Genomic DNA, 22829 nt, shown 5'->3' on the forward strand with positions numbered 1-22829 from the left:
TTAGCCGATTTTCTTTTTTTGCTTGGGTTTCTTCTTTATAATGAATTCCTACATCACCCACTTTCAACTTTGTTAGTTTGTGCTTTGTGTCATCCCTGCTGTGCTTTTATTACATGCATATCTCATATGTGCATATTAACTGTTATGAAATGTCCCAGGACAGTTGGCCTTGGTTATAGTGCAGAGGGTTAATTGGATGTAAGGAACAGAGTACCCTTCAGTATACAGTATTTGTTGTTCCCCTAGGGAGCTAATAATATTGTACTGAAGCACCTAATTCTTGAACTTGCAACATACAATCTCTCATGAGTAAAATACTCCTGCAGTAGATCAATTCTTGCTTTTCCTAGGGAGTTGGCTTTTGTTGTTGATTATTGAAAAACAGTTTTAGAGGACTTTTTATTCCTTTTGAGTTGAAACCTTTTAATAGGAATGATGAAAATATTGCATCTACCGGTATATATCATTTCACCCCGTAACAATACATCCTGTAAAAATTGTATTTTCCGTCTGGTTTTGAATGCAATGCTTTGATCTATAATCTTGGACTGTTACAAAGTTTTGGAGAATTTGGGTCAAAAGCAGTATGCGTTGAATTGTAGTTTCCTTCAACTTCTTAATTACGTACAGCATTGAGATTTACAAGCTGCATATTTGTGACCCATGTACTGATAAGAACAGTGTTTACCTCCAGTGTTCTGTCAGTGGGGGGCCGCTTTACCGAGTTATGCAAGTGTTTAAATTGACCAATGCGTGCCATTTTTGCTAGCTTGTGTTGCACCTCGGGTATGGAGTGAGTTAGTAAGATGAACCAGCAGTTCTCTGGTGGTTCTTTGCAATCTGAAGCATAGTGGCACATAATGGTCTGAACTCCAAGAATGATACCTTCATATCCTCAATATTTCATGTATTTAACCACCAGAGGGTGTACTGCATGTACCCAAGGAGGTATCATGTTGTCGGAGTTTTGCCCCAAATTTGTTCATCTCTTACACATTTTCGTGTACAGGGCAGCAGTGCTCTTTCACTTGCGACCAGCCCCTTTTCTTTGTGCAATTACAACCTCAGCTTGCGTGGTGGTGCAGTTCTGCTTCTGGCATTAGTTTGCAGGCTCTGCATGCCCGATTTGTTTGTTGATCACATGTAAGGTGAAAAAAGAGACACACTGCCTAAGAATATCTCAGTGGCTACAACTTTATTACCAGAAGATATTGACAAGTGACACATTGCCTAATTTATTTTTTTTTCCTGTAACATCACCCATTTTCAGTCGGTTAATTTTTGAAATTTTGGAGTGTTTTTAGTTTTTCTATTGTAGCGGGTTTTAACCCTAAATATGAATATATTGAAATATCCTTTCTTAGCAAATACCTGCTGACCTGGATATACCATCATGTCAAATATCAGCTTTTTAAATGAATGAGAAAATGTGTTTTTGTTGTTGAGTGAGTGAGTCAGTCGGTCAGCTTTGTATTGTAGATATCTATGGGTTTGTGTTTAGATCTAGAACATCTTTCATTTAAAATGAGTAATTTCCATAATTTGTACAAGATTGCTACTGCAGCTATACTTAAAACTCAAAAGTTTGACCTGTAAATATTTCCAAATGATTAAAGCTTTGTTACCAAAATTTTCTTTTTGGCATCAAGAGACTGCTTACAAATGTGGCAAAACTTTATGCTTTATAAAACTTTCAGGCTTTTTTTTTGTGTGCATTCCTTTTAAAGGTGTATCACTATGATGTAGACATGGATGCTGAGCAGGAAACCATCGCAGTGGAGCAGGTACAGAATGATTTAAATTTTTATTCTCCCCACCCAATCTCCCGATAAATGTATTATTTGGTTGTTCTGTGATGAAATCTCTGTGAAAACAATAATAAAAATATCATATCTCTGTCCTTCTCTTCACTTGTGACTGAGCTGCAGCTGTTTACTGTACTATTTGAATGATAGCTTGATTTTTTTTTTTTCCCTTTTCGGAATAGCTGGTGAAGCGTAATTTCTTACATTTTTTACCAACATTATTATAGGCTACAAGTAGCATTTATGCAGGATATATCTAAAATGGTGGTCCCTTTCTCTTGCTTTCACTTCTACTGCCTCTTTCAGCATCTTTTATAATGCTCTGTGCCAAACACCCATAACCTATTGCCTCTGTTGGTGTCTGCAGGAGCTTTGTCTTCCTCTCGCACCCTAGGAGACTTGTATGATCCTTCTAGCTCTTCAGTGGGGCTCAGCAGATAATGATCCACCACATTGGGCAACGTTCACTCTCTCCTCTGCGTGGTCACTGACCGCTCTGCCACCTCACCACCACACTGAACGACACCGCCTGATTCTACCTTTCCTTTTGTCAACAGACTCTAGTCCTCGCCCACCATCTTGCTCAGGCTCCTTTAAAGCTAATAGTGATGCAAATGCACTAATTACACACCCCGATGGTTTCACCTCTTGTGTATGCACAGACAGCTGATGTTCTCATTGCCTCTGGAACTGCTCCACCATGTTACTGTGCACACCTTCATCCCCTCTGAGCCTGAGTGCACTGTCTCTATTTGTACAACATGAACTGCTGCGGACCTCTCTCAGTACACACACTTGGCATCCATCCATTATCCAACCCGCTGAATCAGAACACAGGGTCACGGGGGGGTCTGCTGGAGCCAATCCCAGCCAACACATGGCACAAGGCAGGAACCAATCCTGGGCAGGGTGCCAACCCACAACAGGACACGCACAAACACACCCACACACCAAGCACACACTAGGGCCCATTTAGAATTGCCAATCCACCTAACCTGCATGTCTTTGGACTGTGGGAGGAAACCCACACAGACACGGGGAGAACATGCAAACTCCACGCAGGGAGGACCTGGGAAACGAACCCAGGTCACCTTACTGCAAGGCAGCAGCGCTACCACTGTGCCACCATGCCGCCCACACACTTAGACTCTTCAAAATATATTGTATAAATGTATCATCCATCTTTTTTTTTTTTTTCTCTCCCCAACTTTCAGGATAACCCATCCACTTTATTGCCACCGTCATCTTCTACCCCAGCTAAGAAAAGTACATCTGGAGCAGAAGTCTCTAGTACCCCTTCATCAATGAAGAACGTCAAGTTAGAGGGCAGTGAGTCTGAAGATGCCTGTCCCAATCGTTGGGTAGTAGATGGTTCTGGCTTCTTGCTCCCTACACCAGTCCCTGCATTAAAAGAGGCACTGGAGCTTATTGAGGTGGTGAGTTTCTGTTCATTCATGTCATAAATTGTCAAATGTTAAGCCTCTGCTCTTTTCTTCTGTGCTGTACAATGTATTAATGAACTAATGCTTTAATAGGTAAAAAACAAAATATACTGTGGGTCATTCTGTCCCAGCTGTGGTCTTTCATAATTCGATCTCTTTGACAATCCAGATGAATTTCTTTTTGTCTTTTAATGTTTTAAATAACCTCTTTCTTGACAGCTTAGGTGAATTGCTATGATACTTTATTAGTTTTTGACTAGTTTTGCTAAAAATGTATATTTTTAGTACATGCTAAGAATGCTATATGCATCTAAAATAGACATTTTGCTTTTGGTATAGAATTCATAGGCTTATACTTCTATAACCATGAACTCGGTGATCATAAAACTGCGGGTCCCAGTAACTATCTCAAGTCTGTGTTAGTTGTACTGTATAATAATAAGAATCATACACTGTTTTGAATTAAGAAGGTAACTGTGGCATATGCAGATAACGCATGATGTGCTTGGTTTATGATAACCCAAATTATTCACTTGGTAGAACAACTTTAACAATAACTGGTATAGGCTTGGTGACACTTTTTTTTATTTATTTATTTATTTATTTATTTATTTTTTTATTTTATTACAATGAAACCTGTAAGACTTCACAGCATTCAACAACTATGTGTTTTTATAAATCTATAGTCTTGTTTCACACAATGTGCCATTAAAATATTTCATACAAATCTTTGTTCTGTAAGATGTAAAAAGAACTTATTTGTTTCATGAATATAAGACTTGATGCTACGAAAACACTTCGGATGCTCAGCACGCAGGGTTCTACAGTAAATTGCACTTCATTATGGTGTTGCATTTCTTAATAGTTTTGCTTTACTAAATTGATATCCATTAATACTACCTACTTCTTTTTTTTTATTGAAATCTCAGACCAGATTGGATATCTTTCACTCCCCATGTGCATCAGTGTGCCTTGGGTCGTCATGGCCCTGTTGCTGGTTTACCGGTTGTCGTTCCTTGGACAACTGTTAATCAGTACTAACCACTGTATTCCAGGAACACCCCACATGACCTGCCACTTTGTAAAGGCTAGGATGACCAAGTCAGAAAATCTCCAATGTGTCCTTTGTCAAAGTTGCTCAGATCTTTATGCTTTCCCATTTTTCCTGCTTCTAACACATGACCTTCAAGAACTGACTGTTCATTTGATACCTAATAAATACCACCTCTTGACAGGTGTCATTGTAACAATATAATCCATGATCTTGACTTCACCAGTCAGTAGATTTAATGTTGTGGCTGATCAGTGTATGAGTCGTGTACATATTCAGGGCTTCATTATATTAAAATTCATACTTTTACAAAGGTGACTGACCCGTAATGCACCATTTAAAACTAATTCCAGTTGTGTGGCCAAATATGTTATGTGTTGTGGGTTTTTTTTTTTTTGTTTGTTTTTTTTTTTGTCTGTCTGTCATCTATCTAATTTACAGTACATCTTAATTACATAAATGAAAGTAAAATAACCTACCAGCAATCTGATTAATTTCACCATCCTTGGCTATAAACAGGAAATGTCAATGTATGTATTAAATGTTCAGAGCAGTTTGATGGCTTTGTGAAAGTTTACTAGTCTTGTCTGTTAAATAACTGTTTTTTTACTTTGTTTTTGTAGCTTTTTTAAGATATTAATGTTGTAAAGCACTTTAAGCTATGCTAACGTATGAAACGGTGCTATATAAAGACATGTTTTTGTTTAAAATAGGCAATAAATATTAATGGAATCGGAGATTTTCTCTGGATACAGTGGTAGATGCTTAGTCTGCTGCAGTCAGAGTTGCCAATGTCTTTTTGAAGCATTCAATGGATTATTTACCATCGGACATAAGTAATGTGCCAAATTCATTTGCTCTGTGAGCATATTTGGAAATAATCAGCATGCCAGTTTGCATAAAGGTGCTACTGACAGTACTATTTAAATGAAATTAACAGGTGCTGTAGTTTCATTAATACATAACATTGGACATTACCTGGTTTAAGCAATCTATAAACTTACTGTGATTCAAATGGGGGAAGCAAGTGGGGATCCCAAGAGGTGCTCAGAAGTTTTGACTGTGGTCTATGGCAGTGATCAAGTGGCAAGTGTATGGCCATATAAAACGCATCATATTATTTATAGGCTTTTAAACAGTTGCTGTTTACCAATCCTGTGCTCCTGTTACTTTTCAAATGTCAAATCTGCCGGAGGTTTGTTAAATGTGAGCATTCAGTTCGGAGTCTCCTGCCTGACAGTAAACCCTAGTGGAATGAATTTATAAGCAGCACATGCACAGGGAAAATCCTGTTTTTAGGCTTTTGTGTTTAATTTATATTACAATAGTTTTATTTAAAACTTAATATTGTGTTACCATAATTACAGTGCTGGGCATTCCTGTCCTTGACAGTGATGATGGTGTACATCCCACTCCTTCCTCCGAGCAGTAATATTATCGCTTTACAATAACGACTTGCATAAAGCAGGTGCAGGAGTTTCACCATCGTAAATGTGTTCTGTGTCACTGTCACAACTTGCCTATAACTCTGGTTATTGTTTAATTTTATATAAAGAAGCTGTAACCCTTATTTTGGTTTTGTTCCTTGTAGACAAGGCAAAATGACGCCCTTCAAGGACACAAAGAGAAGCTTCAAATTAAAAAACGGCTAACGGTGGAAAGGATAAAATCAGAGTGTTGTCCTACAGTGCCTTCAGTTTCAAACGTTAGAAATGGTTGCAGTCCAAACAGCACCCACTCAAGGCAAAAGTCCATTACTCAGGCAATCCTGCGCATGATTGCAGAGGATATGCTGCCCCTGAACTTTGTGGAAGGTGCTGGTTTCCGTAACCTCATGACTATAGTGGAGCCTCGGTACCCTCACTTATCACAGCGCACTATTGGACTTAAGCTTTATGACCAAGTAGAAAAGATATTTAAGCCAAGTGTGATCAAGGAACTGAAGAAGTGTATGTCATATGAGGTGGCGGATGCTGTTATCCACACTACAGTTGATGTTTGGTCAAGCAGAAAAAAAGATCAGATTATTGGAGTTCGTTTTCATTATTTTGATGATGAATGGAATATCCGTCATCCTACTGTGGCAGTCCGCCATGTGTGCAGGAAAAATGTGAATACTGCAGTTGCCCAAGAGCTAGAGTCTGTATTCCTAAGCTATGGTCTGTTTCCTCAGAACATTGGCTATGTGGTCACGGGAGACGCTAAGAATGCCATAGCTGAACATGACTTGTTTTGTGACTATCGTGTGATTTGTTCTGGCTGGAGTAATAATCCTGTTGAGGAAGAAGTTATAAACTTCCTGAATGATGTTCTTCCCCCTGAAGATGAGTGTTTGGACATCCACATTGGTACCCATTTGTGCTGCTTTACGTATATTCTGCACTTGATTATTAAAGATGCCTTAAAAGCTTCACGTGCAGTGCAACATGTGCTTAGCCAGATGTATAATATGGCATCGTTCTTTTGCCGCAGTGCCTATTGGATAGAGGTTCTGGCCAGTGAATGTGATTTGACCTTGGCACTTCCCAGCAGTGAGCAACACTGTTGCTGGAATTTTACCTTTGACACTGTTCGTAAGCTGGCGCACGAACCTGTTTGGAAAGCAGTCATGAAGCTAGTAAGCCAAGCTCACATAAAAGCTAAAGATGCTTCCACTGTTCCACCTGTAGTAAGAGCCAAGCGAGAGCAAGTGCTAGATATCATTGGCTTGCTGGAACCTTTTGAAGAAGCCACCCGTGTTCTACAAACAGAAGAGGTCACCTTTTCTCTTATTATACCTTCACTGATTAAATTAGATAAGGCACTGGAGAATAGAGAGACACAATTTTCATCTTTTTGCAAAGCACTTCGTACAGGTCTGCAGAGCAAGTTTCAAGCACTTCTGCAGCACAGAGACCTCATTTTGGCCACAGTTGTGGATCCCAGATTCAAGCTACAGCCATTTGAGCAACCTATGCAGGAAAATGGCACTAGTTTTCTTGTTGTTTGCTCCAGATGCAAGGCCAAGGCAATAGTGGAGTCCGCTATTAGGGATTTTGAATTTAGAGGGTCTAAGGATGACGACACAAAGCAAGATATTACCGAGGATGTTGGAGACAATCCAACTGTAGCTAACAATTTCTGCACTAATCGAAAACGCAAGCCAAGGGGATATTTTTTCCAGCCGTGTGCTAAAACATTTAAAATGTCAGAGTTGGATTTATATCTTAATGAGGGCCTGCTAGATTGGGACACCTCCCCTCAGAGTTTCTGGAGAGATGAGGCTAGATTTCCACAACTCCGGAACATTGCCAGAAAACTGTTGGCCATTCCCGCAACTTCAGGGGGATTTAGGCGACTTTTCCCCATTGCTGGATGTGTTACACGAGCTCATAAAAATAAGCTGCCACCTCACACTACTGAGAGGCTGATTCTGTTTAGAGAGGCTGTTAGGTGTGGAGAGCACGAAGGATGGAGGACATAAATATTTCATGTTAATGTGCCTGCTACGATCTAAGAAAAATCAATCCTAAATTGGTCATTTAAATTGAAGATGCAGACTAAATTATATTAATGCTTCTGTATACTTGTTTCTGTTTTTGTGTGTGACTCTACTGAAATGTATATAGTTTTCAGAGTAAACTTTAGTAACCTGTTGCCACAGCATGCATTTTTTTTCTGTGCGTTACATAATAAAAAGCAAGTAAAGGATTCAAAAGTGTATGTGTTGAGGCACAAGTCTGTTCTTGTCTCTAGTTATTAATTGAAGTTATTTCCTGGGGTGTCTGCCTTAATTTATCAGAGAAGCTAAACTCCATCACAGTGCTGCTTTGAAACCTTCTGTAGTGCCTTAATGTATCGGGAGTATGACCGCTAAATTAAATACAAGGAACAATTCAGTGGTAATGTTTAGAGCCACTCTATTCATTTGTGTATTGTAGTATGTGTGTTTGGCTGCATATGTGGCCAAACTGAATTGGAAACACACCTTTGTTTGTCATAGTCATTAGACCAACTGGCCAATTACAGTGCTGTTTTTGAGGTTTACAAATAAAATGTCTGATGTCTAAAACTGATGACAACTTGGACTGCACCGCAGGTCTTAATTTTTAAGAAATGTGTGTCTTCTAACATGCTAGAAACCAGAGGTGCTCCGATTGATTGGCTGTCCATGTAAACATTTATTTAAATAATAATCCAACAAAGACTTGATTGATTGAAAACTGTCCAATCACAAAAACCAATTAAGTCCTTGATTTTCTAGGCTTTATGGTAATTTAATTGCTGTGCTCGTTTTACGTGAGGTGTTCCGGCCATTGAGCCAGTGCACATCTTTTTGCAGCTATCTTCCTGTAGTCAGTGCTTGTTTTACAGGAGAATTTAGAGATGATTGGATTATTAGCCTTTATGTTAAAGAAAGTGGAGTAATAAACTGAAAAAAAGGGTTTTGGGCGGGGAATGAATCTGAGAACTCATTTTGTATAATTACACAAACGGCAAGAAAAGCTATTGAATTCAAAGTTTCTTTTGTTCTTTAACTTAAATCGTCACTGTTTGAGTTTGGACAGCAAGCTTGTTTTAAGTACAGCAGCATTTATTTATTTTTTGATTGATTTTAATTAGAAATGGGTAACATTCCATACAGTCAAGTCAAATTTAACAAATCAAAGAAAAATTCAACCCCCACCCGAGGGAGAGAGAGGAGCCAGCAACTGCAGCAACTCTATAAAAGGAGCAAGAAAAGAAGGGTATCCTTTTGTCCAAAATGTTTTTCATTAGATCCTGCCATATTTTAAAGTTTTGAACAGATCCTCTGTTAGAATTTTCCAATTTCAAGTAGTATAGAACATCAGTTACTCTCTGTCTGACTTAAGAGTGGTGGGGTGGGATTCTTCCAGTTGAGTAAGACAAGTCTACATGCTAGTTGTGAGTTAAAAGCGATTAGTTTGTCCTTCTCCACTTTAAGGCCCTCTGTGAGCCCAACAAACACAGCTGTTAATGGCTAAGCAGGGATGGTGACACCAAGGCTGTCTATTATGCAGTCATCGTTCCCAAAGTGTTGTTAATTTGGTACATCACCAGAACATGTGGCCCAATGAGGCTCCAACTTGATTGCAACGTTTGCAGGTTGGATTTTGCCCCAGAAAAAAATGTATACAATTTTTTTTTTTTTAAATGAGACAGATGCGCTCAGTAAGATTCTAAGTTGGATGACTGAATGCATTTGCACATGTGGAGCTTGAGTGAATTCTGTACATGGCCGCCTTCCACTCCATTTCTGAAATAATGAGTGACTGCTCCTTTCCCCAATGTACTCTGGGGTTTTTGAAAGGAAGAGACTTTAAAATAATTTTTGTAAATTGTGGAGATGCTATCTTGAGTCTTCAAGACTGGTCAATTATTCTTTTGAAATAGAGATGGGTGGAAAGTGAGGAAAATTTCTAGCTTGAAACTAATGTGTTGAGGAGAAGTTGTATTTGAAGTGTAATTGTTGGTATGCAGCTTAAATTTTTAATTGGTGGGGAAGATGGAGATTCATTTGAAATTGCTACTTAGTTAACAATAGTCTTGTAAGCTTAACAGCAAAGTGTATCTTACTTATAAACCTGTTAAGCATGTTAGACTTGTGTCTTCTTGATAAACAACTTGATACATTTGCAGCTTTTTAAAACCTTGATTCTGTGTATTTGTTGCTTTATGCCATACAGAATAACTTTTGGTAAGAAACCAGAACTGCTTTAATAAAATGGCAACCCATGTTTGTAATTACACCTCAAGCATTACGAATGAAGGAAAAAATACACCTGAATAAATCTAGTTAATGTAACATAAGCATCCATATAGTACAGTAAAATAAGCTGTAGTTCAAGTAATGATTTTAATAAGTGTAAGTTTATTTACATTTAATCACTGTTTTAATTGTGAAATTTATTATTAGAAATAACTACTTTTTTTATAAGCTTTGTTTCAGATTGGTACATTACTATAAAAAAAAAAAAACTATGACCACTTGCAGTTGTGAGAAGCATTTTATTTTATGTCATATGTATTATGGATAAATATTTATGTACATATTTTATTAGTATGTGAGTATTTTTATGGTCGCTGAACAATAAGCCTACAGAATTTCATTTTGTTAGTGAAATGAACAGTTAACACCTGTGGACTATAGTTTAATTATTAAAATACACTTTAATATAGGACATGAGGCTTCTAAGTGTCTAGTTATGCAGGAGCTTAGTGTACAAAGTTTTTTAAAAGGATAAAAGGAAACCAAATCTGAATCTGCTGATCAAGTCACTTGAAATTGGTGATCGGTGTTGGCCTTAAAACCCTAATTAGGAGCAGCACTACGAGAAACCGTCCTAAAAAAGGACTTTGTCATGTGATCTGCAGAATGTTGGTTGAAGTCTTGTGCAATAGTGATGAATAAAGATCTTGGCAGTTCTTGGATTTTCATGCCAATTACCGTTTTGTGAGGTGGAAACTAAATTTATTTTCCTCTCTAGTTTTTGCATTTACCTAAAATTTGATTTGAAAGTTAAACTTATTAAATCGGTACTTTAAAGTGTCTATTAAAACTCTGGGAAGCAGACACTTCAGTACTGAAACAGGCTATAGTTGTATAGAATACATTACATGTCTTTAGCACTTTTTAAAAATTAAACAAAAAAAAAGATGTTTTGGAGTAAATTTAATTTAGCAAAGTTCTTCATGTGTGGTGAATAAAGAGTCGGCGTACCAGATGTGTTTTTGTATTTTGATACCACTCTATACCTGTGTAACAACACCATTGCAAAAGCAAATTCCAGTCTTGGCATTTTATTAAAAGTACAATATTAAAATATTGGTGTAGCCATCAACTAGTTACTCAACTGTAATTTAAGTAAACAACTATTGGCATTTATTAATATGAAAATACAGTGCAAGGCTTGAATCTTAATCAAACGCAAAGCATTTCCAGGCATGACATTTTCTTATGTAGTTTTTCTCACATATTCATTTAGGAGTAAATTATCTACTTGCAGTTGCACATGAGTACAATACTGACCTTCATCCAGTAATACTAATAAAAAAACTGTTCAGTTTTTGGAAGTTTGGTACTGACTTTGTACCATAGTATCCATTCTTGTGACATTCCTAAAGAGTGAACCAACGGCTGCTGAAGTGAAACCACCATTTTAAATTAAAGTGAGTTTAGGTGGATAGAGCTGCTTTTGAAGTAACTTCAAAATGTTTTACTTTGTGTTTATTGAAGTTTGACAAAATTCCTCTCCCTTTTCTTCAAAATGTTTGCTTTGGTCTAGTTTTTGGTTTTTCTTTCCGCTGTGCACTGCAAGTAAATTGTCAGGATGCACATACTAAATTGAAACTGCAATGTTAAAAGCCAGTAAGTACCACACACCTTGAGTGATGATTATACATTCAGTTGTTAAAGCTTATTTCTACTTGTCTTATTTTCATAAGAACAGTCTGTTTGTTTCATAGAATTTTGCATCACATCCATATTTGAATATAGCAAAGCTTGAGATGTGATGCACAGTTTTACGTATAAATATTCCTGTTTGCTGGTTTAAACAGAATTCCAACCTGCCAACATCAGCTGTTATAAAACATGCATTTATTTGAACTGATGAAAAAATTCAGTTTATATTGTTTAATTTTGTACATTTCATTTACAGAATCGTTTATCCCAGTATATACTTTTGGATGTTGTTCAGGAGTTATGTTGTAAGGCAGTTTCAGGTTTGCTTTCACTGCCTTTTTTACTTTGTGTATTATAAGGGGCTATGGTGGAGGTTGATGCTTCACCTGAATTTTTCTATTCGCTCTTCACTCTGCCCTATTGGTACTTATCTATGTTAAACTGATTTTTTTCTGTTCATTATATATATTTGTGTGTTTATGAAAAAATAAGGAGTTTGGAATAAAACCCATATGTTTGGATCATGATGAGTCCTTGGAGGAGGATTTAAACATCTGATGAGAATGCCTATGTTGCATCCCACAGTGGTGTGTACTTCTAAGATCCCTTTGGTGGCAGACCCAGGACATATTTAACGATCATCTCATCTTTTTGGTGGCCTGGGAGCTCCTAATGATTTCACATAAAGTGTTTGAAGGTGGTAAAGGAAAGTTTATGTATTTCAATGTGATATGAATACCTAATACAGATGAAATCCTGTTATGAAGCTCATGGGACCATAAAAATATTTCATTATAACGGAAATTTTATTTAACAAATTTGGGGAAAATACGTATAGTATTGTGATGAGGGGCGCGCAGCATTGGCACAAGGACAGCTCTGTAGCTGCTCTGCTGCATCTGGTAATCCGCAAAGCAGTTGGCTGTCCTTGAGTACTGTACTGTATGCAACTTTATACACAGTCAAATACAGTACTTTTGGTTGCCAAAGTGCATACTAGTGTACCAAGTAATGGCATTTGGTAACACACACTAGATATGGGCAGTATTTGCTAAATAAAATCTTCTGATTATTGCAGGATCTAGATGGTTGGTGTGATCTTTCAACTTTTGACCTTCCCGATGACCCAGATGAAGAGATGGCAGCACCCAGACCCACGTCAGAGTCCCGAAGTCTCATCAGGTTAGAAGGCAGCACCCTGCATGAGCTGAGCCGAGGAAACCGAGGAGAACTTATCCCGATATCACCGCTGCATGCAAGGGGCACCACACCTCCATCTAAAGAGAACGGTGGGAGTACTCCTCCTTCTGTACTCTCTCGTCATCGTCGCCGTCGTATTACCCAGTCTCCTGGCACCAGCCTTTTAGAACTGAATGACACTGCAAATTCAATTACCCCCAAGTGTACCCCAGTCAAAGAACTTCCATTTTCCCCTTCACAGGTAAGTTGTATACCAAGCTGTTACTGTGTGTGTTTGTTTTGTTCTCTCCTCCATTATTTAAGGAACTGTACTCGCGTTGAATTTCTCTTGTGGATAAGTCGGGGCTTGAGTTATCGTATAATTTCTGGTATTTTATAATGTCTGTCGTATAAGTCGAATGTAGAAAACTCGCACTATTGGTCCAAGAGATTACAATACGCGAACACCCACCTGAGAGAGTAACCACGGAGCACACGGCCTTTATTTTCTATGTATTGTGACTACGTGACCACACAGTAATACTCAAACTATTCCAAAGCGACATTTGCACTGTTTTGTGTGGGTTTTTTTTTTTTTTTTTTTTTTTGTTTCTTTCGGGTTTCAAGATCCAACTTGTACGCGAGTACATACGGTATCATTTTCCTGCAGTGACCTGACTTCAACAATATAACCTGTTAAAAAATGAAGGCACTTGGATCATAGTCAACTCGGCGTACATAGTAGCCATTTTAGAATATGACAAGAACAGGCCACTTAGCCCAGCAAAGCTATTAGTTTACACGTGAGTGACTGCTGTTGGAGCAGAGTAAACTACCAGAATAGGTCATCTCTAGAGAAGTATAAAGTAGTGCAGTCAAATGCTCTGAATTCTGTTTTGAATGGTACTGCTTGTTCACCTGTCATCCATCCTTTTCCCACAAAATGTTAATGGGACCCCCATGACAGCTGAATATGACCTGTAGAAAATCATCTTTTAATCAACCTTCTTAAAAATCTGTTTCTGAACTGTTTAGTAGTCGGAGGTTGCTAATAAGGTCTTAACATCAGTCACTTGATTTGTTTTTGGTTAATCTTGGGGCAAAAAAGCCACAGTAATTAGCTAACACTGCTTAAAATATTGGACTAATATAAAGAGTACAGTCGCTAATTAGTAGCTAGTACTTCATGAAAAGTTGTAAGCAGCTCAACATACTGTGTGTGTGTACTTTAGTTCACTGCAGCAAACTGAGCTCATCATTCAAATGTGCCGTTGGTTGTTAGCACCCTAAATGAAGCCTATGAACCTTTAAAATCCTTTTAAAGGAAATGGTTTGGATAATAGATTTTTTTTAACACTTTTTATCTCATATGCCACACAAGCAAGTCACATTTTTACAAAACTAAGTTCAAATCAATTCAGTCTCCTAGACTGCATTTTCAAAGACTGGTAATCTGTGGACTTGATTTTAAAGCATCATCAGACATGTCCTGTATTGCATGCAAGTCCGCTTTAGTTATTTACCAGTTTCAACAGCTTGTTTGATATTCCAAATCCGGGTTTCATTTTCTAATCAAATATCTTGCGTTTGTCCTCCGCTTATCAGCTTTCTAAACTGCTCAAACAAATGTGCTATACAAATAAGGAGCTGTTGCAGAGTCTGAGCTGTCAGAGATGAGTGCTTTTCCTTGTTTGCCAAAACGCATATTATGGCATTAAGACCCTGTTCTGTAAAAATGGTAGTCCTACAGATGACAAACTCTGTGGTCATAAAAGATCCCTGGATATCCGTCGTAAAGAGTAGGGAGTATCCCAATGTCCATGCTAAACTGCCCACTACGACCAAGTCATTCAGGCCCTCTTATTATCCACTGTCCCTAACTGGCTATCTCTCTCACCGCTTCACAACCTAACAGCTAATGTGTGCGGAACGTACTGGCACTAAAATGGCTGCCATCATATCATCCAAGTGGATAATAAACCATGCTGGTTGAAGTGGCACCCCACTCACTGAAGTGCTTTGAAGTAATGAGAAAAGCGCTGTATAAATGTAAAGAATTATCATTATTAACATGATTATTTGTGTGTGTCAATGCCAAACTAAGCAGAGCAGAGTCTGGTTAGGTCTGCTGCCTTTTTTTTTTTTTTGTTTTGTTTTATATAATAATTGGACCCTATGAATCTCTCCTTTGCTACCGCTTCCCTGATAACAGATGTCACACTGTCAGACATGCTAAATTAGATTAAAATAATGCACCAAATCGACACACGTACCCACTACATTAATATAAGGCAAATAAATCAGACAAAGTACAGTTCCAAAAAAATTTTATTAAAAAATTCAGTAAGACACTGGGGATTAGTACAGTGTAACAAATACAAATACCACACCCCAAAAAAAACTGAGACCTCCGAAAAAGTCGCTTCACGAAAAGAAAAGTTTACTGCATCCTCCAAAGACTGTCAGTCGTCTGCTCCGAATTTTTTATTTTTTTTTTTCTGCTACAGAAGCTGCTTCTCCACTCGGTGAAGCCAACATAACCCTCAAGTTTTGAAACCCCAAACCCCTTATCTGAGCTTTCTGCTCATGGCCATTGGCCAGCACTCCATGCAGTTACCACCTTAAATTGGACAGGGAAACACAGGCGAAGAAAGAGACATTCGAAAAAGACAACACTGAAGTGTCACCGGCGCGTGTGTCCGATGGAGCGCTGCTTAGTACGACAGCAGTGGTGTGTTGTGTTTTGCATGACAGATGATGATGATGATGATGATGAGTACAACTTTATGATTTAATGGTAGCACGGTTTTCAATGTCAAAGTCTGGTCTGACTTTTTAAAAGTATTCTCTAGCATAGTGTTGGTACAAAGGTATTTCTTTCACTTTATAATTTTACATTTTTTTTTTTTTAGTAGTACGAGGGTGTTGTACCGTATTTAGCCATTGTGGATATAGTGAGACGTCCACCAACATGACACCTTTTTATTTATTGCTAAGTAAAAAAAAAAATGATAATCTGCAAGCTTTCAAGGCAACTCCGGCCCCTTCCTTTTTTTTTTTTTTTAGTAAAATAGTCTCAAGGTATGTTTGACTTTGTTATACAAAAGTTATTTACAATTAAAGCTTAAAGGAAAATGATTGCAGTATGTATTGTGAGTTTAATGGGTATGTTCAGATGTATTTTTTGCACCGCCCCCAAATGTTTGTTAATTTTTTCTCGCCTTCTGTTCAGTTTCTAAACATGTGGACGAAGCACGATGCACTAGACTTGGAGAACCCTTCTCTAACTTCCACGCCCGTCTGTAGTCAAAAGGCAATTGTTACCACACCACTGCACCGCGACAAGACGCCACTCATCCAGAAGGAAAACTCGGTGTAAGTTCACGCAGCTTTTCAGTTTTATGAATAGCGACCATCACCTGATCTACTAAGAAGTTACGCTGTGATGGGATGTCAAATGATGACTGACGCCGACTGAGGACAAACAACAAATGATTACCTTGCTAACTTTGACTCTGCTCCTAATGTAAGGTGGCTGGAATGCGCTTTGTTGTATGGCATTTATCATTTTGTTTTCCCTCTTCTGCTGATCTTTTTGTGTTTTTTTTTTGATTCAGTGAAGAATAGACCATACCTTTTTTTTAAATCTTTTGAGAACTGTTCTTGGGTCTCTGTTCCTCATCTGTTTTGCAAGCCCTGTTTGTCACATGTTAAATCAGTAGAAATTCAGCCATCTTGTGGAAAATGTGTCTTAAAATTTTGGTGATTCAGGGACACTCGGTGCCTTGTGTGTAAAGCCGTTCACGTAGTGCGATATCCCCAGTGGCTGAGTCTGATAAAATCAAACCTGTTTGATTTTATCTTTAGTCCAAAGACAGATTGGTTGTCAGCTCTCATGTATACACAATGAATGAATGGTCATATGTAATGGAATGCAACACCAGTGTGTTAGAAATCCTAAACAGAAATGAGGCTCTAAAGTCTCTTGTTTCCTGTACTACAACAGAACGAACAGAAGAAAATGAGAGAAGATTACAGCTGCACTCGCCATAGCTGTTAACCATCTGTACTGCAAGGACTCGGTCAGGCAGCCTGCTGTTGGCTGTCATTGGGATGAGAATACAAGGGATGAGCTGGAAGGTTGGCACATGACCACCGACTTCTTTTTTCCCTCCAGTCATTTAAATTGATGTGGTCCAGTAAATGAGATCAGCAGTTGTGGTTGGCTGATCTGACATACCTCACGTCGAGACTTTAATGTTCAAATACAGTACAGGCCAAATGTTTGGACACACCTCCTCATTCAATGTGTTTTCTTTATTTTCATGACCATTTCCAGCACTCCATCACTCTCCTTCTTGGTCAAATAGCCCTTACACAGCCTGGAGGTGTGTTTTGGGTCATTGTCCTGTTGAAAAATAAATGATCGTCCAACTAACCTGACTTCTGCACAACACAACTGCTGGTCCCAACCCCATTGATAAAGCAAGAAATTCCACTAAATAACCCTGATAAGGCACACCTGTGAAGTGAAAGCCATTTCAGGTGACTACGTGTTGAAGCTCATCGAGAGAATGCCAAGAGCAAAAGCAGTAATCAGAAACTAGAATATAAAACATGTTTTCAGTTATTTCACCTTTTTTTGTTAAGTACATAACTCCACATGTGTTCATTCATAGTTTTGATGCCTTCAGTCATGAAAATAAAGAAAACACATTGAATGAGAAGGTGTGTCCAAACTTTTAGCCTGTACTGTAGCTAACAGCAGCCCTAAGAGGGTCTTTATCTCTATCTGCGAGTCCAGTTTCTTTGTTATGTGACAGGGAATTTAGCACAAGACTGACATTCGTCTTTGACCCGTTTGTGTTTAAACGCTGCTGAGCTCTCAAAACGGGGCATTCAAAAGGCCCTTTTTCTTTTTGTTGTTTTGTGTTTTTTTTTTTAACAAGTTAATATTTCTCATATAAGGAGTCTGTATGATATTAAATGGCAGTCTGTCTTCATACTTGAAGACATTTGTGCAGTTTATTTTGGATTAAAACCATTTATTGTATGATTTCCAAGATATTGTTACATCTTAATATAATCCACTTGCCTCCAGTTTAATGCATGTTTAGTGAAAGGCTACATTCAGACGTACGGTACAAGGCCATAGCTTTCTGTGACCGCATTTGATTTTAGGTAGAGCTCTAAACCTCACATGTAAGTTTTAACAGGTCAAAGTGACAAGTAAATCTAGATGAGTAATACATTTCAAACTAAATCCTGAAGGTTATGGCTGCCTATGGTTACACAGTCATCAGTTTAGTGATATTAAATTAGCATTACTATTTGTGTGCTTCTATGTATATTTATTATGTATGAGTATTTCAGAATCTATTTGGATGTCCTAATGTGGTGTTGGAATGATATCTTCATTTCAGATGCGGTGGGTGGCAGTACTTTTATCACCCTGTCCATGGTGAACGGGCTGGGAAGAAAAAAGGCGGTTCATCTTTAAGCAGCTTTTTACACAGTTGGTTTAGTTTTTTTGCTTGTGTGTTCCCTGCTGTTAGTTTTGCTGTAACTTGTCACAAAGAGGTAGAATTTCAGTAGACTCTGTACAGTTGTATTTTTGTTGATCTATCATATCTGAAAGGAACACTTTTTTGCCAGAAATGCAATAAGTATTGAAGTGGTGTTGACTCCTCTGGTAATGTTCATTTCTTCTTTATACTACAGTGCTAAGTTTCTGTTTTAATGGGAAAACTACAAGGAATGTTCTCATTTTATCTTCCTAATTGTTTTCATTAGCAATAACATTTTTCTGTGATTTAAATTCTGCGTATTTTTTGTAAATGGCTTTTCTTGTCTTTTTTAGATTTATTACTCCTAATCACACTTCTGAAATGCACACAACCCCCCAAACACCTACTCCTTTCAAAACTGCAATGGAAAAATACGGACCCCTGCGCCCTCTTGTAAGTGCCAGCATGTATGGTGATTTATAGTTTACCTCTGAAGAGAGCACTGAAACATACAAAGACCCTTCAAGTGAGAGTCAGACTTTGTAGGCTTCGCTTACATCATTTAAAGCAGATAGTGAACATTATGTCTGTTTCATGGTTAAAGAATTCTATTACATATGCCGTGTGTATCTAGAACACAGACCCCAGGTATAAAATGGTGTCGGAAAAGTGACCCGCAGCATTGTGCTTTAAAGTGTAGCGCCTAAGCTGTTTGGCTTCACAAGTGTACTGTAGAAGGCCTCACTTCTGTAAAATACCAGAAATAAATAACTTTTAGAGCCAGTTGTATGCACAGCTTAGAAAGGACTGCTATTATCACAATCTTGGAAATAGTTATAAAAAAGAAAAAAATGGCCAACTCAAAATCACAGAATGATCACAGTGCTGATTTTATGTAATCCTTATAACCCAAACCTACAGTGTGAAATGTCATTCCACAGTAGGAACCTCGTACTCGTAGGGAAGCATTTTATTGGATGTGTCACTTTTTCAGGATTAATGGACGAACGTTGAGGCCTGCTAAGTAGCAGAACACTCTTTGAGACTAAAAGATCATCCATCTGTGAGCTGAAGCTGAACTAGTGAGTCCTGGCTAGGGGCCCAAGAATAAATAAAGTGTCACGTGGTGTCTAGAACAGTAAACCAAGTAGCTGAGTCCATGAACAAAGTTTGTAGCAGACGTTAAGTTGAGATGTATATTTATTTATAGATATCTATTTTTATGATTTCTAATGTTTTATAATGCTGCCTTTTAGCCAGCAACACCAAACCTGGAAGAGGATCTCAGGGAGGTTCTTCGCAGTGAAGCTGGAATTGATCTCATTATTAAGGATGCAACCCCACAAGAGCAGAAGCGCAAAAGTGGAGTAAGTTGAGATGTTTTAAAGTGGTTGGCCTGGAACAAAATATTCTCCTCACGCTTCAATTATCTTTTTGCATCTGTATAAATACTGCATGCTATATTAACAATGACATGATTTAATATTTGTATTTAACTTTTTTTTTGTTGTTGAAAGTACAGTATATTTAACTTGCTACTGGTAGGACGCCGAGATATCCCCTTCAGGTTGTATTTTCAGACCAAGGGTTCAAGCATGTACACTTATGGACTTGTCTTTCCTCTGCACAGAATAGGCAGCCTATGAAGAAAGTGCGCAAGTCTTTAGCTCTCGATGTTTTGGACAACAAGAAGTGCAACTCTGCCAAGCTCGATCTTTCAGCGTCTGGACCCCATCTGGAGCCCCAGGTATTTCTACCCAGGCTATAAACTAGTATGACATATATTTATTTATTTTTTAAGTGAGTTACTTTTTTCCTGCTGCACTGCAAAAAAATTAATGTATACATGTCGGTCAATAGAGCGGCACGGTGGTGCAGTGGGTAGCACTGCTGCCTCACAGTTAGGAAACCCAGGTTCGCTTCATCCCTGCGTGGAGTTTGCATGTTCTCCCTTTGTCGGCGTGGGTTTCCTCCCACAGTCCAAACACATGCAGGTAAGGTACATTGGCGATCCTAAATTGTCCCTAGTATGTGCTTGGTGTGTGTGCCCTGCAGTGGGCTGGCACCCTGCCCGGGGTGTGTTTCCTGCTCTGCACCCTGTGTTGGCAGGGATTGGCTCCAGCAGACCCCCGTGACCCTGTAGTTCGGATATAGCAGGTTGGATGGATGGATGTTGGTCAATGTGGTGGTGTATGTGCTTAATGGGGCAATTTCTTCAATCTCTTTGACAGGATATGTAGATTGTTCATATGATAGTTTGATCTAATTGCATCTCTAAGGTGTACATAAAACATTAGAAAATTTTCTTCAGGTGAAAAAATGTAAACTGACGTCTTATTTCATATTTTCTTGGTAGCTTGAGAACTCCCTGTCCACATCTTTCAACACCTCCTCATCGAGTGTCTACACATCTATCAAGAAGGACAACAGTGTGCTGAACCAGGCCTTTGTCCTCCCACCCCCAGAGCCAAGCCTTGAGCTGAATGGGCCTCCTGTACCAGTAAGTATGGCATATAGAATGGACTGCTGCAGCCTTTAATTTCGGTGTTCACTATATTTTAGTTGTATATACTGCTCTTTAAAACATTCACAGGGTAAACAAAACACAATCAAATCCATTTATTTGTTACATATTGTTATACACATGGTGCAAATTGTAGTGAAGTGCTTAGCTACAGAAGCTCAAGAAAAACAGAAATAAATACACATGGAGGAACTTCTGGCCTGGATAATAAGAGAGCTGCTGCTGTCAATAACAGGCATGTGGGTGGATGTTAAGATGTGGTCAAATCTGCCCAGTTGTGCCCCAGGTTTACATTTAAAGCCATTAACAGTTGGCTAGAGCCAGTCCAGCTTATTGTATCCAGAAATGAAGCATGCTGATTAAAGATTGTTCTGACGTACAATGGTTGATGTCACCAGCATTTTAAAGTCAGAATTATTCATTCATTAGTGTTGATAACAGCGTGAATGGTTTCTGTTGCTGAATTAGTAAGCATTGTCCAGGATGATACAACTTCTCTCTCTAGACCAGGGCTTCCCAATTCCAGTCCTAGAGGGTCCCAGTGGCTGCAGGTTTACCAATTAAGAAAAGGGTTGGAATGAAAACCTGCAGCCACTGGGGGACCCCTGCTTTAGGCTGTAACATGAGCAAATTCAGTCAATATTTTAAAGGCTGGATTACACATTTTAGTTTTAACTGTAGTGTGCTCTGTTTAGTACTGTTACTTGATCACAAACAATTGCAGTGCCCTTGGAATTAGAAGATCAAATGGTATTGTGAACGTTCCTTCTTGTAAAGTGCTGGCTATTGCATGAACTCCCAGAAGCATCAGAATACCTTGGCCACTTCTTCATCTAAGAGCACAGTTACATTTTCATTTTGAATGAGCCGTTCACCTACTGAAGTTTAAGCACTGCACTTCTCTGCCAACAGTAAATCCTTATTGTTAGTCTTCGGGCTTATGGCCTCCAGCGCCAACTTTGTGCGGTAGTTTTAAGATGACGTATCAATGATAGTTCAAGTAAAAGTCCATCAGACTTTGTCCTGTTTTGACTTGGGGATGCTTCCACAGATTTTGTTTCCATCTTGTATCTGTTACAGATGTCTCGGGCCTGGGCGGCCGTTGCATGTGGACGTACAAAGGACCAAGTTATCATGACTGAACAGGCCAGGAGGTTCCTGCGAGCACTAAAGCCTGGCCCACCCAGCCGAGCTTTAATCCTGTCCTGAAGGGTGCAAAACAAGCAACTGTACTTGTTACCCTGGTATGATCCCTTTTCTTTTGGGAGGAAATGTATATATTTATAATAAAAAAAAAAAAGGGTAACTTGGACTTCGGTCGACCTTCTCCCTACTCTAAAATAGACTTGTGATGTAGCTAGAGAGATCACTGCCATTTTTTCTTGAGTCTTAAGTCACAGTGCTTGGCTTAAAAGGTACCTAATTATTTTGTCACTCTTGCATTTCTATAACAACTTGGACTGATAATCTAAACGTTTACTGTGATGCGTGTGAAAAATCGAGTGCAAACTTGAACTAAACTGAGCTCGTTTACTGTGGTGCTGCCTGCCGTTCCTGCCAGAAGAAACAATCAAAGCCAAGTGTAAAGAAAACGTGTATATTTCTACTTCACGGTGATCAAATGTCCTAAAGAATCATCCGTCAGACCACGAAGCCATAAGTGAGAATGAAGTCGGTGCTGCAGTTACTTGAATAGTTCCTGGAGTTTGTATATCCTGATCATCCTTAATTATAAGCCTTTTAAAAAAAATAAATGTTATGTAATTATTGTGCTGTAAGCTGGCTAGCCAGGATATACTCACTTCTGATTTGCTTTACTGGATTCAGTCAGTTTTTGTAATATGCCATCCGGTGAAAAGAAAAAATATTAATATGAACAGCTAATGGACGTGAATAAACCTTGCCAATGAAATGTT

General features: G+C 38.5%; 2 protein-coding genes across 2 annotated transcripts in view; both read left to right on the forward strand.

The window, feature by feature from the left end:
* Positions 1-22829, forward strand: part of mybl2b (v-myb avian myeloblastosis viral oncogene homolog-like 2b) — a 36661-nt gene extending 13832 nt beyond the window's left edge. Inside the window, exons 7-15 of the mRNA XM_039767911.1 lie at positions 1728-1784; positions 3020-3241; positions 12782-13144; positions 16115-16257; positions 18743-18842; positions 19646-19756; positions 20020-20136; positions 20746-20889; positions 21994-22829. Coding sequence (XP_039623845.1) covers positions 1728-1784; positions 3020-3241; positions 12782-13144; positions 16115-16257; positions 18743-18842; positions 19646-19756; positions 20020-20136; positions 20746-20889; positions 21994-22122 — 1386 coding nt within the window. The 3' untranslated portion in view covers positions 22123-22829. The remainder of the gene's footprint in view (positions 1-1727; positions 1785-3019; positions 3242-12781; positions 13145-16114; positions 16258-18742; positions 18843-19645; positions 19757-20019; positions 20137-20745; positions 20890-21993) is intronic.
* Positions 3614-8258, forward strand: mybl2a (v-myb avian myeloblastosis viral oncogene homolog-like 2a). The gene is made up of 2 exons (XM_039764642.1): positions 3614-3646; positions 5890-8258. Exons 1-2 carry the CDS (start codon positions 3614-3616, stop codon positions 7759-7761), a joined length of 1905 nt encoding a protein of 634 aa, XP_039620576.1. The 3' UTR covers positions 7762-8258.

The sequence above is a fragment of the Polypterus senegalus genome, chromosome 10 (assembly GCF_016835505.1).
Source record: "Polypterus senegalus isolate Bchr_013 chromosome 10, ASM1683550v1, whole genome shotgun sequence".
Classification (NCBI taxonomy): Eukaryota; Metazoa; Chordata; class Cladistia; order Polypteriformes; family Polypteridae; genus Polypterus; species Polypterus senegalus.